Source organism: Myxine glutinosa, chromosome 12, assembly GCF_964187855.1.
Source record: "Myxine glutinosa chromosome 12, kmMyxGlut1.1, whole genome shotgun sequence".
In the NCBI taxonomy this organism is placed as follows: Eukaryota; Metazoa; Chordata; class Myxini; order Myxiniformes; family Myxinidae; genus Myxine; species Myxine glutinosa.
Genome location: NC_136272.1, coordinates 42,550,346 through 42,563,389, shown reverse-complemented (window position 1 = coordinate 42,563,389; position 13,044 = coordinate 42,550,346). Strand labels below are relative to the sequence as shown.

General features: G+C 48.0%; 1 protein-coding gene across 1 annotated transcript in view; it reads right to left on the bottom strand.

Annotated features, from left to right (window-relative positions):
• Positions 1-12,259, bottom strand: part of APEH (acylaminoacyl-peptide hydrolase) — a 41,996-nt gene extending 29,737 nt beyond the window's left edge. The window contains exons 1-5 of the mRNA XM_068132585.2: positions 11,392-12,259; positions 7,152-7,278; positions 2,177-2,303; positions 1,519-1,609; positions 1,221-1,296 (exon numbers count right to left, since the gene is read on the bottom strand). Coding sequence (XP_067988686.2) covers positions 1,221-1,296; positions 1,519-1,609; positions 2,177-2,303; positions 7,152-7,278; positions 11,392-11,421 — 451 coding nt within the window. The 5' untranslated portion in view covers positions 11,422-12,259. The remainder of the gene's footprint in view (positions 1-1,220; positions 1,297-1,518; positions 1,610-2,176; positions 2,304-7,151; positions 7,279-11,391) is intronic.
• Positions 12,260-13,044: the final 785 nt, after the last annotated feature.

Below are 13,044 nucleotides of genomic sequence, written 5' to 3'. Positions count from 1 at the left end.
GTCCATAACGTTTTGAGATATCGTGCAATGTATCGGTTTTAGACCTATCACTCAATGGTAAAGAATCACTTACAAATTAAAGAATTTTCGTATGAATGAATATATATTCAGATCTTCACCAAAATCGAATCGATTAGTCTTTGAAACACACCCAACCTACCTCTCCACCAAATTTCGTCCGAATCCCGCCATAACCTTTTGAGATATCCTGCTATAAATCGTTTTTGGCCCTATCTCCCAATGGTGAAGAATCTATTAAAAAATTATAGTAGCCAGATCCGAATCCGCATCTTCACCAAAATCTAATCATTTCGTCGTTGTTACATGCCCAACCTTTCCGCCAAATTTCGTCTGAATCAGTCCCCAACTTTTTGAGACATCTTGTTCACAGACAAAGAGACAGACACACAGACAGGGGTGAAAACATAACCTCCATTCACCTTCAGTGGCGGAAGTAACAAAAAAACAGGAGACAGAGTTGCCGGCCATTCTTTCAGAGAAAAAGAGAAACCGGTATCAGAACAATCATTCTGGGAACCGAAAAATGGAACCAGTCAGCAGGAGAGCTGGGCCCAGAATGTAGTGCAACACCCAACTTCTATGGGACACAGAAATTCTCCAAGAACAATCATCATCATGCATGATTAACACAAGGGTGTAGAGGCCAGACACAAGAGCTTCACCGAATGTTGACCGACGACGACGACGACTATGATGTGCAAGTAAGGGTATAATGTCAAAGGTTATCACCAGATAGGTGTGATAAACCTCAGCCAAAATGGATTGACAATACAACAGAAGAATTAAACCACTAACGGCAGTATGCAATGGTCTTGTGCCTTGGACTGAAGATTTGAACAAAGCTCTGGGAAACGACACGTTTATTAACTACAGACCAATGAGATGTCACAAAGTCATGCTTTCATTCAGATGACAATGTGACGGCATCAGGAATGCAAAGGAACACAAAGTGAGAGGTAGAGAAAGAAAATCAACAATTCGAATGATTTACCATTTCACTTTAAACTGGAGTTTCCATGAAGAAGAGAGGGACATGCACGAGGAAGACACAGGAAATATATGAACATAAAAGACATGCAGGCCGGGAGGAGGAAATGAAAGCTCAAAGAAGTGGTGAAGGAGGAGGGCAGGGAGGTGGAAATAACATTGGGAGCAAACAGCACGTTACATGAGCAGCACAACAAAGAGCCCTGCCGTACCATCGTCATACACCTTGCCATGTTTGTCAAGCCCCAGGAGGTCCACACACGTCTCCTTGCAGCTCTGACTCCACACCTGCCCATAAACACCGCAAGTTGCAAAGAATCTTCAAGTAGATCACAGCCTAGGAACACTCTTGAAACGGCTTGTTACTCAGCACGCGGCTAACGGAACAAGCTAAAACTAAAATAAAACCACCGCTTTACAGGCAGAACAAGACATCATCCTGAAACCAAGATGGATAGAAACTTCCAGGAATCTAAACTTTAAATATTAAACCAACCAACAGTACTGTACCTCCAAGAAATTCTTATCATCGCCACCTTTGGTGGGAACTTTGCGCAAAATGGCAGTTTGGCTGCCAGAAGGGGCCACCCGTCGCCACAACCTGCGGACAACATTGGATGATGGATGGAGCGGGATGACTATGATGATACAGGTACACGACAGAAACACAATAGGTACCAGTCACTGGAATCAAGTCATCCCCAGATGACAAGTCATCAAGTCCCAAGCCCTATATACAAATGACGATATTTTAAAAGGATATAATTTTTTTTTTTAACAACTTCTTTACCAAGGAACATACATATCCAGGTTTTATGCCAATGCACTGGCATTTTATCAGGTTGGTTTCCCCACACAAAACTAAGGACCTGTCGCGGACCAGTGAGGTGCTTCTGTGAGTTACGCACAAAGTGCCACGAGAGTTAAGAGAATAGACCGCCACGTATGACTCCCTTATCCCGACCATGGAACCCGCAACAAGAAAAGTGCAACAAACTGCCATCGGAAAAGAAAAACCAATCATCGCAATCTTAAAGGTAATTACAACAGGTCACCAATCACCACGTTGTACTTTTCCATAACTTGTGACATTTTACCATAGGTTGAGCACGCAATGGCTGCACGAACCCTTTAGGGTGCGCTCAAGCCGACGCCATTCCAAGCTTACTGGCCATGGAGCTCTGTAGCTTCATCCTCACTGTTTGTTTCCATCTCTATTGCAGAATTACCATGGACCTGGTAATGTCGGCAAAACATCACCGACTCGCCCCGTTCAACATCACGCTGAGTCCATTCTGCAGGGAAAAAAAAAAATTGTGATGGTAAAGCATGTGCTTTTTTTTTTTTTTTCTTCTTTTTTGTATACAAAATCGAGGCTCGTGAAAGAGCTAACATTTATTTCACAAACAAATCAAACAGACAAACAAAATATATAAAAAGAGGGAGTGGAAGATAAGATGGGGAGAGAAGGGGAAGCACACAAACACAACATTTGAGAGCAGGGAGATGTGTGGGAGGGAGAGGGCTTGGGGGGAGGAGGCGTGGGAAGGGGGGGGGGGGGGGGGTGGGAGAAGTATAAAACACAAGGATACCAAGGACTTCCAGGACAGAAGTTGGCATTTCAAAAAAGTGGATTTGGGGTGAAATTAGCGGGGGTAGAAAAGATCAAGGTTTTGGATGGGGGAAGATAAGAGATGGTGGTGGAATGGGATTGAAGAGAGTGAGGGAGTTTGTTCCAGAGGCGGGAGAAAAGAGGAATGAAGGAGTGAAGGTGAGCAGAGAGTCTTGATTTTGGCAGTTTAACCATAAGAGGGTTGCTGGCAGATCTTGTGCGACCTGTAGGAATATTAGGGGGACAGAGCCTAGAGAGAGCTGGGGGGGCAAGGCCAGAGAGGAGTCGGTAGAAGATGGAAAGACCACCAACCTGCCTGCGGTGAGTGAGTGAAAGGCCCTTGGAGTTAGCTTAATCATGGGTGCTAGAGCAACATACAACATAATATACTCACTGCAACTCTATCACACAAAAATACTGTACACGCTGACATGATCAGTGCTTTAGTTGTCAGCAGAATACATACAAGTGTGTGTATCAGTGGAAAAATGAAGTGGTGTGTGTTTAAAGTAGTGTTGTCCAAATTATATTTTGGAATTGATATATACAGTCGAACCCCGCTATTCGTCGGGGATACGTTCCTGGGAAATGCCGCGAATAGGGGTGCATTGTTTCAATGGAAAAAGGGGCGATTGCTTCCCCAATCGTGAAAATCCGCGAATAGCGCGGAACAAACCGCAAACGAACGACGAGGCAAAATCCCCAAATGTTGAGGCAAATCCCAAGAATGTCGAAAATAATCCGCGATGGTCGATGAAAGTCCTAGAAATGGCAAGACAAAACCCACGAATGTCGGCAATAATCCACAAACATCAATGAAAATCCACGAATGAATGCTGTGCCATTGTTTCAATTGGGAAAAGGTAGACAGCCAATTGCACGAATAGATACTGTGGAGTGTTTTCATTCTGTACAGTAATTCACGGGAATGATGTGTTATGCAGCTGGTGGGATATACACGAAACATTGTTTACCGTCTGTTGGGATATCCCGTGAAACATTTCTTACCCGTGAACGGTGGCGGGATATCACTTGAAGCTATTCACAGTGTTAATGATGGGATGTCCCAAGAAAGCCATGAAAACACAAAACATACGGCAGCGAATCAGAAGACAAGTTTCTGAGAGTCAACAGCTTGCGTGATAGGCGGCTCACAGGACAACAGCTTCAAGCATAGCTTAACACTGGTCGAAGTAAGAAAGTCTCAGTTTCAACTGTGAAGAGAAGACTTCAAGCTGCAAGTTTGACAGGTCGAGTGGCAGTAAGATAGACATTGCTAAGATGGCAAAATGAGAAAAAGAGGCTTGCATGGTCCATGAAGCACCGCCAGTGGACTACTGAAGACTGGAAGAAGGTCTTATGGACCGAGGAATCAAAATTTGAAATCTTTGGTTCATCACGCAGGGTTTTTGTATGCCGTGGAGTCGGCGAAAGGACGGTTCCTCAGTGTGTGACACCAACTGTCAAACATGGAGGAGGAAGTGTGATGGTCTGGGGCTCTTTTGCTGGATAAAGAGTCGGCGACTTGCACAGAGTGAGTGGCACCCTGAACCTAAAGGGCTACCACAGCATTTTGCAGCGCCATGCAATACCCTCTGGTATACGCCGAGTTGGTCAGGGGTTCATCCTACAGCAAGATAATGACCCTAAACACACCTCCAGGCTACGTCAAAACTACCTACTACCAAGTGCAAAACTACCAAGTGCAACACATTTGTGGGAACTGCTGCAGCAGTGTTGGGAAGAACTTCCCGAATAATATTTGATTTCCATTGTAGAAAGAATGCCACGAGTGTGTTCGGCGGTTATATCTGCAAGAGGTGGCTTTGCTGTGTCAAAGATTTAAATTAAATTTTGTTAAACAAAATGATTCCATGATTTCTTTTTTATCTCCAATTGTTTATATGTTCACTGCTTAATTTCAGAGTACATTGAGACATTACTGCGTAAATTTCAATAAAAACGGGTGTTTGAGGTGTTCAAAAAAAATTGAGGTGTTCTAAAACTTTTGACCGGTAGTGTACAAATATATATATATATATACTGAACATCGAAATAAACTTATCACTTTCATTTTTTGAAATGTGCAGCTTTACAAACACGTTGCTTCAATTGTAATGGCTGATTATGTAACGAGAACTTCACTTCAATCACGTGGTTGATCAACCTTCAGTTGATCCTTCAGTTGATCAATGAAATCCTTCAGTTCTCGTGGTTAGACATTCCTTTACTGCTGTCTATAGTCACTCAAGAGGCTTCTGACAGGGAAAACAACAAGAAAATGCAGATGCCATTCCTGACATCTGAACAACGTTTAATGGCAATTGGGATGCTTGAGGCTGGTGTAAGCCAGCGAACAATTGCTCAACATCTTGGTTGCTCACAGCCTGCAATTGACAACCTGGCCAGGCGTTACGGTGAAACTGGAACTGTGAATGATGGTCCACGAAGAGGAAGACCACGGGTAACCACCCCAAACCAAGACCGCTGGATTGTGCTGCAGCATCTTCGTGATCGTTTCCGCCCTGCGATGCAAACAGCTGCAGTGACAAAAGGTCGCCACAACATCATCAGTCTCAGTGTCTCTACTGTGCGGAGGCGCTTGAGAAGTCGGGGCCTGGTGGCAAGACGTCCTTGCAGAGGTCCAGTGTTGTACGCAGTTCATCGGCGGAACAGACCAAGATGGTGTCTGCAGCATCGCCGCTGGACACAGCAACAGTGTCTCTATCTCCACTCACCTCTATGGGAGTCAAAAAGATCCATCTCTATTTCCAACTGAAGGAAGGTTGAGAGACGAGGAGGGGTTAGTGGAGAGTGGAGGGTCGAGTGTAGGGGAAAGTGTAGGGGAGACCGGATGTGGAGAGCGGAGGATTGAGGGGTAAGTGGAGAGTTGAGAGTGGAGGGAAGAGTAGAGGGGTGAGTGAAAAGGTGAGGTGAGTAGAGAGATGAGGTGAGTGGAGAGGTGAGGTGAGTGGTGAGGAGAGTGGAGAGGAGAGTGGAGAGTGGAGTGGAGAGGTGAGGTGAGTGGTGAGGTGAGGTGAGTGGTGAGGTGAGGTGAGTGGTGAGGTGAGGTGAGGTGAGTGGTGAGGTGAGGTGAGGTGAGTGGTGAGGTGAGTGGAGGGGTGAGTGGAGAGGTGAGTGGAGAGGTGAGTGGAGGTGAGTGGAGAGGTGAGTGGTGAGGTGAGTGGAGAGGTGAGCGGAGAGGTGAGCGGAGAGGTGAGCGGAGAGGTGAGCGGAGAGGTGAGCGGAGAGGTGAGTGGAGAGAGGAGAGGTGAGGTGAGTGGAGAGGAGAGGTGAGTGGAGAGGAGAGGTGAGTGGAGAGGTGAGGTGAGTGGAGAGATGAGTGGAGAGGTGAGGTGAGTGGTGAGGTGAGGTGAGATGAGTGGAGAGATGAGTGGAGAGGTGAGTGGAGAGGTGAGTGGAGAGGTGAGTGGTGAGGTGAGTGGTGAGGTGAGGTGAGTGGTGAGGTGAGTGGTGAGGTGAGTGGTGAGGTGAGTGGAGAGAGGAGAGAGGAGAGGTGAGGAGAGAGGAGAGGTGAGGTGAGTGGAGAGGTGAGGTGAGTGGAGAGGTGAGGTGAGTGGTGAGGTGAGTGGAGAGGTGAGTGGAGAGGTGAGTGGAGAGGTGAGTGGAGAGGTGAGTGGTGAGGTGAGTGGTGAGGTGATTGGTGAAGTGATTGGTGAAGTGATTGGTGAGGTGAGTGGAGAGGTGAGTGGAGAGGTGAGTGGTGAGGTGCGTGGTGAGGTGAGTGGAGAGGTGAGTGGAGAGGTGAGTGGAGAGGTGAGTGGAGAGGTGAGTGGTGAGGTGAGTGGAGAGGTGAGTGGTGAGGTGAGTGGTGAGGTGAGTGGTGAGGTGAGTGGTGAGGTGAGTGGTGAGGTGAGTGGAGAGGCGAGTGGAGAGGTGAGTGGAGAGGTGAGTGGAGAGGTGAGTGGAGAGGTGAGTGGTGAGATGAGTGGAGAGATGAGTGGAGAGATGAGTGGAGAGGTGAGTGGAGAGGTGAGTGGGTGGAGGGGTGGAGGGGGACAGGGAAAGGGAGGAGGGGAACGGCCACAAGACCCCAGTGATAATAAACTAGGCCTTGGACAAAACTGTTGTGGATATGTTAAGGAGCATCCCAGAAACTTCCATAGAGGAAAGTAAAGTCTGTGTAATGGCTCTCCCATTTAGGGAGTCCCAATTTAAATTATACAAATGCTGCTGTGGATGAGAGCAGTAATGCTGCATGCTGAAAGGGGAGGCCCAACAGGCCAAGTAGGCCACAATATGTCGGCTTATTGTCCGAGCAGCACGGGAGGTCGGTTTTCGGACATCAAGTCTCCAGCATCAATGACTTATTACAATCGGAGTGCAGATTTATTATCAACCATGCTTACTGGGCCCCTCAGTTATTTATCCTGAATACATGTCAGGTTCCCATGTGACAATGGGCCCGATAGATTGCCTTCTCGAGATGGGAGGGGGAGGATAGGCTGCTGTAAACATCACAGGCCGATACCAAGTAAGCATTATGGAGCGTCAGCATCAAATGAATGACCTGTGTAGATGTTTCTCCAGCTCTTCTCTTTGCCCTTTTTCTGGTGTCTTATATGGGCAGAACGAGGCACAGGAAAGCGGGCGAGACGACGATACAAACCCACCAGCTCGTCCGCACTGCAGCATACCTGGCAGAACGCAGAGAGAGAAGCAAAACAACAAAAAAGGAAAGTTGGAGATAAAATGTACAAATGGACAAATTCCATCACCACTTGGTTTGTTTGAGTCTTTTTTCTGCTTTGTCTCGGCTCGAAGGTCAAACTACAAAGGATTTTGTTGATGAAAGTTAAACTGAAGTTAGAAACACAAGGAGGTAATTGGAATTGGATCCAGAGGTCATGATGCTTCCATACCACCACCACCACCACCACCACCACCACCACCACCAAACTGTTTAAACGCCCCAAAAATTCCTATCTCCCGAGAACGTTTTTGGCCACCTTTCATGAATCAGCTGCCCAGGAATGGCATTCAACTGAAGGAGACACCAATTAGTAATTGGATCAGAATGCTGGCGATAACTCGCCCGCTCTTTGCGAAATACACCGTGGGGTCTATAATGTTCACCAACGACCGGTGCTGGCAGACTGGACACCAGGTTTAACATCCATCCAAGGGATGGCACACACATTAACGCCCCACCCCGGCACGCGAAGCACCAGGATGACCGTTCACATTCGGCCCGATATTCAAACCCAGGCGAAACAGCGAAGACCATTAGATCACTCGCTTCCACATATAGTATTTCAAATATACACGTCGCGCCGCTCAACCCACTGAAACAACCTTGGCTTACTTAACCAGTTTTCAACATTATCTGATATCTGACGAGTAGGAACAAAAGCTCATTATACTTTTGTATTGTTCATTTATTTAGACATTACGCGAGGGAACCAGTGGGCATCAAATGACGCAACATGGATGATCGATTCATAATGAGCAGTTTGAGCTGTTGGAACCGTGTCCATGCGAATGTTAAAAACCTCTTGCGACAGAGACCTAATTACTTTGATCCCATTGCTCGAGTTTGTGGGATCCTTTTGGGTCAAGTGCAAAAAATAAAAAACAATATTGTTCTGCTGCCCTAGCTTTTACGGTGACGCAGAGATCACGTGTCACATCAACTTTAACATTGGCTCTAAGAGGAACCAATAAAAATTCCTAGGAGAGCAGCACGACAGTGATTTGGTTTACTTTTAGCAATCCTGCAGGTGTGCAATTTATGTCTTGATGTACCTGCAAAATAATAAATGAAATGAAAAAAAATAATCGGAAAAAAAGGTTTTGCCAGGGTTGTGCACGTGGCACAATTACACAAACCGACCGACCGCAAATGAGTTAATCGTGTAGGCCGATTCTGCAAGTATTTCACCAAATCTCCGACTGGATACTAACGTTCCCACTCACTCTTATGACTTACCCCGTTTCTACTCACCCCATCTACACACACTCACTTAATTACCATTCACTCACACAACCTGTCCAACAAAGTCACCTCGTGCCCAACACACACACAATCACCTGCCCCCCATGCACTCACTCGCCCCTCCCCACACACTCACTCAACCCCTCCCCACACACACACTCACTCAACCACTCCCCACACACACACTCACTCAACCACTCCCCACACACTCACTCACACCCTCCGCAAACACTCAATCACCCCATCTCCACGCACTAAAGCACCCCCTCCTCACGCACCCCCCAACCCACACATTCTCACCCCTTAACCCATACATTCTCACCCCTTAACCCACACATTCTCACCCCTTAACCCACACATTCTCACCCCTTAACCCATACATTCTCACCCCTTAACCCATACATTCTCACCCCTTAACCCACACATTCTCACCCCTTAACCCACACATTCTCACCCCTTAACCCACACATTCTCACCCCTTAACCCACACATTCTCACCCCTTAACCCACACATTCTCACCCCTTAACCCACACATTCTCACCCCTTAACCCACACATTCTCACCCCTTAACCCACACATTCTCACCCCTTAACCCACACATTCTCACCGCTTAACCCACACATCCTCACCCCTGAACCCACACATCCTCACCCCTTAACCCACACTACCTCACCCCTTAACCCACACTACCTCACCCCTTAACCCACACTACCTCACCCCTTAACCCACACATCCTCACCCCTTAACCCACACATCCTCACCCCTTAACCCACACATCCTCACCCCTTAACCCACACATCCTCACCCCTTAACCCACACATCCTCACCCCTTAACCCACACATCCTCACCCCTTAACCCACACATCCTCACCCCTTAACCCACACATCCTCACCCCTTAACCCACACATCCTCACCCCTTAACCCACACATCCTCACCCCTTAACCCACACATCCTCACCCCTTAACCCACACATCCTCACCCCTTAACGCACACATCCTCACCCCTTAACGCACACATCCTCACCCCTTAACCCACACATCCTCACCCCTTAACCCACACATCCTCACCCCTTAACCCACACATCCTCACCCCTTAACCCACACATCCTCACCCCTTAACCCACACATCCTCACCCCTTAACCCACACATCCTCACCCCTTAACCCACACATCCTCACCCCTTAACCCACACATCCTCACCCCTTAACCCACACATCCTCACCCCTTAACCCACACATCCTCACCCCTTAACCCACACATCCTCACCCCTTAACCCACACACCCTCACCCCTTAACCCACACACTCTCACCCCTTAACCCACACACTCTCACCCCTTAACCCACACACTCTCACCCCTTAACTCACACATTCACCCCTTAACTCACACACTCTCACCCCTTAACTCACACACTCTCACCCCTTAACTCACACACTCTCACCCCTTAACTCACACACTCTCACCCCTTAACTCACACACTCTCACCCCTTAACTCACACACTCTCACCCCTTAACTCACACACTCTCACCCCTTAACTCACACACTCTCACCCCTTAACTCACACACTCTCACCCCTTAACTCACACACACACTCACCCCTTAACTCACACACACACTCACCCCCTAAACCACACACACACTCACCCCCTAAACCACACACACACACTCACCCCCTAAACCACACACACACACTCACCCCCTAAACCACACACACACTCACCCCCTAAACCACACACACTCACCCCCTAAACCACACACACTCACCCCCTAAACCACACACACTCACCCCCTAAACCACACATACTCACCCCCTTAACCACACACTCACCCCATAAACCACACACACTCACCCTCTAAACCACACACACTGTTCCACTCCCGTCCCCACCCCCTCATTCACTCACCCCACCCCCACGCCTCATTCACTCACCCCACCCGCACTCCTCATTCACTCACCTCACCCCCACTCCTCATTCACTCACCCCACCCCACCCCCACTCCTCATTCGCTCACCCCCTCATTCACTCACCCCGTCCCCACCTCCTTATTCACTCACCCCGTCCCCACCTCCTTATTCACTCACCCCGTCCCCACCTCCTTATTCACTCACCCCGTCCCCACCTCCTTATTCACTCACCCCGTCCCCACCTCCTTATTCACTCACCCCGTCCCCACCTCCTTATTCACTCACCCCGTCCCCACCTCCTTATTCACTCACCCCCTCCCCACCTCCTTATTCACTCACCCCGTCCCCACCTCCTTATTCACTCACCCCGTCACCACCCCCTCATTCACTCACCCCGTCCCCACCTCCTCATTCACTCACCCCGTCACCACCCCCTCATTCACTCACCCCGTCCCCACCTTCTTATTCACTCACCCCGTCCCCACCTCCTCATTCACTCACCCCGTCACCACCCCCTCATTCACTCACCCCGTCCCCACCTTCTTATTCACTCACCCCGTCCCCACCTCCTCATTCACTCACTCACCCCGTCACCACCCCCTCATTCACTCACCCCGTCCCCACCTCCTTATTCACTCACCCCGTCCCCACCTCCTCATTCACTCACCCCGTCCCCACCTCCTCATTCACTCACCCCGTCCCCACCTCCTCATTCACTCACCCCGTCCCCACCTCCTCATTCACTCACCCCGTCACCACCCCCTCATTCACTCACCCCGTCCCCACCTCCTCATTCACTCACCCCTCCCCACATAGTCGTTCGTTCGTGCGTTCACTCAACCCATCTTTGCTTGCTCACTCACTTACTCACTCACTCGCTCGTTCACTCACACTTTGACTTACTCACCCCATCCGCCATCATTTCAGAGGAGGCCATAATCGCGTTTCCTTCCCGACTGAGAGGCTCTGAGAGAGCGAACGTGAATCGGTGTTGAAAACGATTAGATTACTTTATCGATGAGGTACTTTTCGTTCAACGGACAACTCTGAAGGCTGAAGCCCTACTTCCTCTTCTTCTTCCTCCCTCGCATTCTCATAATCGCAGGTCATTTCCACTTTGTTGCTTTAACGAACCATATTCCCGTTAGTCGGCAATTGCACATTGCATTGTTGTTGTTTTTTCCCGCTCATGATTCACATTTGATAACATGATGTAAGAGACGAATAAACATCATGCTGAACGAAACAAAAAATAAATGACTTTAATGTTGTTTAATCAAATTCATCAAAGATATCAGTAATTAAATCTTGGTTTCATCGTTTCATGTTTGCGTTATTCGTTGGACATAATTATTGTATAAAAGAGGTGAGTAATCAACGGAGTTTTGCTTATACACCGCTTATGGTCATTGTCCGGCCCCGAATGATTTGCGCAGCAATGGCTGTCTTGTTTTAGGCTCTCTTCAACCGATCGGTAATAAAACAAGAGAAACTGCGACACCAAGGAGTTATTAATACGAGCTTAGGCTAGGGGTTGCAGAAATGTTGTTAACTAGGCCTATTCGGAGTTTTAATTGTATATTTCAGCAGGTGGATAAAGTTAATTTACCTCATAAGCAAAGGATCGAAGGGGGGAATTGTGAGCGAAAAAAAAATATCATTCACTGTTAAAACATCAAGAAGAAGAAGAAAAATACATGGAAGGCGTCACGATATTAATCTTTGACACGGCGAGTTAGTGGAAGGTTACACGTTGAGTGGAGACCGATTGTCTCGTCAGTGGTTCAGTGGGTTGGGCCCTATCCCCTCGGGAGGTGTGAGCACTGCATTGTTGTTGTTTTTTCCCGCTCATGTTTCACATTTGATAACACTAGGGCATGCCCGTACTATATATAAGCTAGGACGTGCCCGTACGTGGGTGCCCGTTCCTTGCCAAAAAAAAAAAAAAAAAAAATTTGTGTAGGGGTGTGTGTGTGTAAACATCCTAGGGCGTGCCCGTACGTGGGTGCAAAAAAACATGCGTGCAAACAACAACAACAAAAAAAAACTTTGAAACCACGTGGCAGTAACGACCACAGAACCCCCCCCCCTCTATTTACATGAATGGTTTGGTCCATTCGCAACGACCACAGAACCCCCCCCTCTATTTACATGCAATGGTTTGGTCCAAAGCGAACGGCTTGCAGTGTTTGGTAAAGAAATCGCCATAGCTCGGTAACTACTTCTCCGATTAATATGAAACCTTGAAAAGGCACATCCTCGGGTCCCCAGCAATATACCTGGCAAGTTTCAAGTATATCGGACCGGTAGTTGTCGAGAAACAGCGGTCACAGACAAACATACACACATACACACATACACACATACACACATACAAACACACATACACACAGAGATTAATGGAATTATAGATAGATGATGTAAGAGACGATAATGACGGGCGCGATAATGGGTGAGAGGTCTGGCCTCTGGGGACGAGGAGGATGAGGCTCAGCCGTCAGCGAACAGGGCCCCATGGGAGTTGGGATATGGGAGTTGGGATATGGGAGTTGTGGATGCC